Here is a 6,000-nt window from a genome sequence, read left to right on the forward strand (position 1 = left end):
AGTCAAGACGTCTTGAGTCAAGTAAATGACTTTGAGGGTAAACATTGGGCCAAACCAAAACTCTTTTTGTCAGGAGGGTGTGACATACATAGTGAACCAAGTGAAACTAGCTGGTCAGCCATCTTAAGCCTCTTAAACCAGTCATACTGGGCTCTGAATGGTGTGCAATGGGGATTAATGGTCTAATGAATTAAATGACGGCATCTTCACCCTGCTGAAACAACAGCTTGAGCTGGTAAAGCTGCTTGACCAGTTTAAGTTGTGTTTTCATGCTTGTGATACTAGGTAAGACCAGCTCAAACCAGCTCCCAGCACTTTTCCAGCAGCCCGGTAAGTCCATGTGATGTTTTATTTCATTATGGAAGCTGTAATGTTTTTGTTTGTGGCCTCCTCACCCGTGCTCTGGTTTCTGCGGACCTCATTTCATACATTCTGTCCACCATTTGTCAAGCTTTCAGCCCGTGAAGCCTGTAAGAACACACCGGCAGCTCGGAGCAGGCAGATGATGGACGACGTGCGCGCTGTTAAAAATACTGCGTGGCGCAGAGAGCAGATGTTCAGCGCGGTGAAGAGTCTCCCACGTCTCCCGTGTCCCTCCTCTCCACCAGCAGCATGAAACGGGAGTTTCTTGGGCAGCTGGGATTCGAACGTTGCCCCGGTGAGCAGCATGTGGGAAATGGGAGCCGAGGAGGTTATTTTTGCCGACAGGTAGTCTTGAGGAAATAGTTTTTTTTGCAGTTCTGATTGTAGTTTTTTTTTTCTTATTGTAACCTGTCAGCTGGTCCTCCCAGTGCAGCACATTTTCCCAGAGCCGAGAAATCATTTGCTGTTTGCACAGAGGCCACTGACCTCCATTTAAAGCCTTATCCCATTTGCCCGGGTGAATATTAATTTGACATCCACCGTGGTTCATCTCCCGGTTCATCACCTCCCACTAAAGTGCACTAAGCAGCTTTTAAGGGCAAACAAAGCAAGCAAAACAATAAGCACCGATAATGTGCATGTTGGTGTTGGCAGTGGGCGTGGGTCACAATTAACTTGAAAAACTGGGTAATCGACGCGTCAATGTCAGAGGCTTATAAGTCGTGTTTTTTTTCTTCTCTGTCTCTGTGCACTTTTCTTTGCAAATGACTTGCTGTGTGATTGATAGATAGATAGATAGATAGATAGATAGATAGATAGATAGATAGATAGATAGATAGATAGATAGATAGATAGATAGATAGATAGATAGATAGATAGATAGATAGATCTTCTTCTCCTTTTAACTTCAAAACGTCAGTCTTCAAGGGCATTAAAATTTTTACAAGCTATACTGAAATAATGTAAACATGTTTCTATGTCATAACTCTGCATTCATAAATGCAACATTGACCGTTGAATGCAGCACTACAGTCGTTAACTGTTTTTAACCTGTTTTATTTCCTGCAACTTGGCCCACGCGCCAGGCTTAATAATAATAATAATAATAAAGTGAAGTGATTGTCACATGTGATACAGCACAGCACACGGTGCACACAGTGAAATTTGTCCTCTGCATTTAACCCATCACCCTGAGTAAGCAGTGGGCAGCCATGCAGCTCTCTCTGAAGCGCAGGACGGCCGAGCACCCTGCAGCTCTCTCTGAAGCGCAGGACGGTTCCGCGTGAGAAGATGAGGAGCGACCCGCATCCAGCAGCCCCTGTCGGCGCGGCCGCCGCCGGGGATGAGTATGTAGGTGTGCATCTGGTTAATTAGAAGCGCTGCCGGAGACCCCAGGGTTGCGCTCCAGTGCATGGTCATGAAACGTCCCCTCACAGACCATCCTGGCACGCTCGTGGTCGGAGCTCCAACAAGCCGGGTAATTGGGCAGAGCGCTTGGCGCGGGCCGCGCTCCCCCTCTTGTCCCCGCCGGTTTTACGAAGCCGGACGCTTTTTTCCAGACGCATGTCGCCCTGCAGCGTTGACGGGCAGAAATATACTTTTTTATGAAGGATTAAAACTCGCATTTGATGTCTGGACCGCTGAATCGATAAACTCCCCGAAGCGGCCGCCGTATAAAGCCCGTTCGCTCTGACAGGTTCGGCGCCGCTTGAGAGATGACTTCACCTTCTCCTCCGACGTCTGGAGGAACTTCGTTCCGCAAACGGGCCGACTACCTCACCGCGCTTGTCCGCTGGAGGTTTCGGCACTCGCATGGGGCCCGAGCGCGTAATGGGGCCGCCCCGCGGCCTGTTAACCCATCAGCGCGTTAATTTAAAGCCGGCTCATGCAGAAAGCAGAAAATGGATATCGATCGGACAGAGCTGATGGATCTCCTGCCGTATGAGCGGTCGGCGGCGCGGCGGCGCGTCATAAATCAGCCCCGGCGATTCCTTAACGTTCCTGAGTTTAGATAAGCACTATTGATAAGGCGCATTAATGAGAGACGGCGGAACCAATGCCTGAGCGGCCACGTGATGTGAAGGGCCCGACTCCGTCACCGCGTTTGCTTCGATATCGCGTGAAGCCAACGTTTCCCTTAAATCAGCCGGTTTCATTACGCTCGACAACAAAATGCAACATTTCAGTCGATCTTCAGCCATCGTCTCTCCAAATGTCCCTGTCAAGGGCATCGACGTTTTAAACTGAACTGCCGGTCAGCGCAGCGGTGAGGTCTTGTCGGAAACAGGCAGGAAATGTCCGGAAGAGGAAGCCGGAAGCTATAAACCACCCAGCAGGCCTCTGGCGGCTCCCGTTATAAATGAACTGCAGTGGAACAACAAGGTGCAGTGCGGGGAGATAGATCAAGCCTTCAGCGCCGGCCGATAAAGCCATTCTTTTCCCGAGTGTAAAACGGTGCAACACCGTTGCCGTGGCGCTGGTCTGAACGAGTGTAGAAAATGATATTTGTTTCAATAAAAACCGCAGTGCTGATGGAATGTGGCTGGATTGGTGGGAACATTCGGTAGGAGTGAGCCCATCCCTCCTCCAGCCCATTTCCAGGGTCCGGAACGTGACATCACTCCATCACGGTGACACCGGTGCTTTATTTAGCTTGTTTGTGTTTGTGGATTGCACTGGACGATGATGCATGTCCCGCGTGTCCTCCTCAGCTCGGATTATTTACACACCACAGGTAGTCATTTGTGATGTCGTCTCATTCATATCACGGCCCAGAATCGACATGAATCATTTCTATTTACAGAAACGGACCTCGGCGCCCGGCTCGAGGCGGCAAACAAAGCAGCGCTACCGGTGAGTCAAAGTCATACATCATAAGCACACAGATACTTTTACTGTTGGTCTGGGGGCTCAGTTCAAACAGAGTGGGCTTCATATTATACAGTAAACAGGCAAGTTTCATCTCTAAATCATTCAATGCAGGGATTGCTTCAAGCTAGATATCCGTATTTCCTGCAAATAACCAATACGAGTGTGGAAGAATATAAAAATATTATAGATAATGTATTTATGCTGTACTTGTGTTATGGTGTATGTGGCAAATTATGAATCTTGAATCTCATTATTGTTGATCATGGGCATAATCCAGGATCGATTCAGAAACACTTTTTAATGTCTGCTTTTGGAGACCATTAATATTAAAATCTTCACAACCACACATCTAACGGTGCTTCCTATCATGACTGGAAAGTTTTCAGTTATGAATGCATTTAAAAAAACAAAGACTAATTGATTTTATTGTGTTGCACTTAATGCAATTTTCAGCATTAATTTCAGCCCTGGATCCTTGAGATTGTGATAAACCACATAATTTCTGTATTAAAATTTTCTTATACATTTTCCATCCCTGAGTTCATTCATGAGTAATATGTTGGTAGGCAGTGAGTAGCGGAGAACACTGGTGCACTAGAGGCCGTAACCGTCTGTACCAACAGCAGCCGGTGAGACCCTTCAGCCCATAACTCCGAAGGATGAGCGCCATTATCGCCTACGAAGGGACACATTCGGCTTGAAGTGAACGCCTCTGAAAAATTGGCCTATGATTCTCAGTGACGAACAAGGATTTAGTGATATGAGGTCAGGACTCGGGCCGGGAGCACGATCGCACGTCGCCTGACAGAGATGGACGTGTCTGATTAGAACCGCACTGAAGGGAGAGGAGCGCCTGACCGTTATTAAACCGAAGAGGGGTGAAGAGCTTTTAAGGCCTTAAGCTGCTCTTGATTAAAATACCTGCCGGCGATAATCTTGCTGCCCCGCCCGCATTTCGCAGCCAGACCCTCCCAGAGTCACCTGGCGAGAAGATCCGTCAGGGCCTAATGGAGAAATTCCCATTAAAGAAGTGTGATTTGTAGGAAATACATTTTTACAAGAGGGCCTCGTCCATCATCGGCATGTTGCGCCGGGCCATTATTACGGCAGAGTTATGTGCCGCCCTTCACTGGTTAACAGGGCTGCACCAGACAGGTAGCATAAAGAAGTACGCACCCCAGACAGTGTGATATATCGGCGCGGCCCGCGCCGTGATGAATCGCTGCTCCAGCGTGCTTGTCTGCTGCTGTTAGGACCGCCATAATATATAAGACCTCGCTGAGGCTCGCTGTAAACAGTGGGGCCGAGTCGAATCTGCAGCAGGGCGTGGCCACCCAGTTGCACCGGTATGTCTTATCCCAACGCTGAAATTGATTGGCCAGAGAGTTCAACTGTTCCTCCTCTTTTGCATGGAAAACGGTTGTATGCGGTTTTAAATTATTAAGAAAATTTGACTTTTCAATTGGTCCTGTCTGGTCCTGCAAGTGGCTAGAAATGGCAATAGGGTAAAGAGTGCTGTGGCCATTTTGCTTCGCCATTCTTTATGCCACCATAAGGGCAAAGAGCTTTGCCATTTTTAACATTTCCATTTATGAAATGGTTCACAGGCTAAAATGTTTAATTCAGTACATAAACTGTATTAGGTTTTTTTTCTGTGATATGAATATTGTGAATAAGAGATGTTGAAGGCCACATGAAAGGAAAGGCGGTTCTCCCGCGCCCTCGTATGCAGGACAGGAGACCAGAGGCTTCGTTAACGTGCCTGGAGCGAAGATGCGGCCAGGAGGGCGGCTGGAAGCTTTCCCATTAGAGCTGATGGGCAGCGGAGGGCCGCGCCCCTTGACGTCTCAATTTTCAGGAACGCGCCGGAGCCTGACACCAGGCCTCAGATCCTCAACCAGCCCTGACTAAAGAGAGATGCTCTATGCCAGGCTTTAATGCTGGAAACGCCTGCTTTCCGTCTCTGTTAATCTAAACAGGCGGGGCATGAAAAATAGTGTTAGAGCAAATAAACCATGAATCTCATTCACACTGTCACTTCGTTATCCTCCGCCCCGAGTAACATCCGTAAACTCTGGACCAGTCCAAGATTATGTTCCTGAAAAAGGAATAAATGATAGTATTAAGGAGTCTTTTCCAAGTTGCATTTTAGTAAATATAGTACAGAGTGTTTAGGGTCTCGGGCCCATGAAAAGCGATGATTCTCTCGTGACCAGTCACCCCACATATTTATTTTCCGTTTCTGAAACATGTTTTAAAATGTCGGGCGTGTGCTCCTTCCTCAGCTCGGCCCCGCGCGGCATTACAATGTGGAACCCAGATGGAGGGCGACGTCAAAAAGAGGCACAATGCACCGTACACAACACTCCAGAAATATAACACCAAGCAGAATGAAGTAATAATGTTCTGCTACATGGAACCGAAAAGCCATGAATCAATAAAGTGTGTTACTCACACCGAGAGAACAAAGTGCTGGTAGCGGGGGGCCGGATGATTGCTGGAGGGGACGTTGCAGGAAACAGACGAAACACACTTGCTGGATTTGGGTGGAGTAAAAAAAAAAAAGATTGATGTGTGAGTGGAGGCTGAGAAAATGAGTGCCTTTAGAAAGGAATTGTACCTGGGCCAACATACGTAAGTGTGTGTGTGTGTGTGTGTGTGTGTGTGTGTTGCTTGGGTTCAGTGAGGTGAACTAGTGTATATTCAGCAGAGACAGGAAGTAACCAAGTACAAATACTCAATTACCTGAGTGGCATATTTGTGCTT

The 6,000-nt window shown here is 47.7% G+C and overlaps 1 protein-coding gene across 1 annotated transcript in view; it reads right to left on the bottom strand.

Annotated features, from left to right (window-relative positions):
- Positions 1-5,168: 5,168 nt before the first annotated feature.
- The window catches only part of LOC114801018 (kinesin-like protein KIF21B), a 9,391-nt gene continuing 8,559 nt past the window's right edge, over positions 5,169-6,000 (bottom strand). Inside the window, exon 7 of the mRNA XM_028998963.1 lies at positions 5,169-5,205. Within this exon, the coding sequence (XP_028854796.1) occupies positions 5,169-5,205 (37 nt within the window). The remainder of the gene's footprint in view (positions 5,206-6,000) is intronic.

The sequence above is a fragment of the Denticeps clupeoides genome, chromosome 12 (genome assembly GCF_900700375.1).
Source record: "Denticeps clupeoides chromosome 12, fDenClu1.1, whole genome shotgun sequence".
In the NCBI taxonomy this organism is placed as follows: Eukaryota; Metazoa; Chordata; class Actinopteri; order Clupeiformes; family Denticipitidae; genus Denticeps; species Denticeps clupeoides.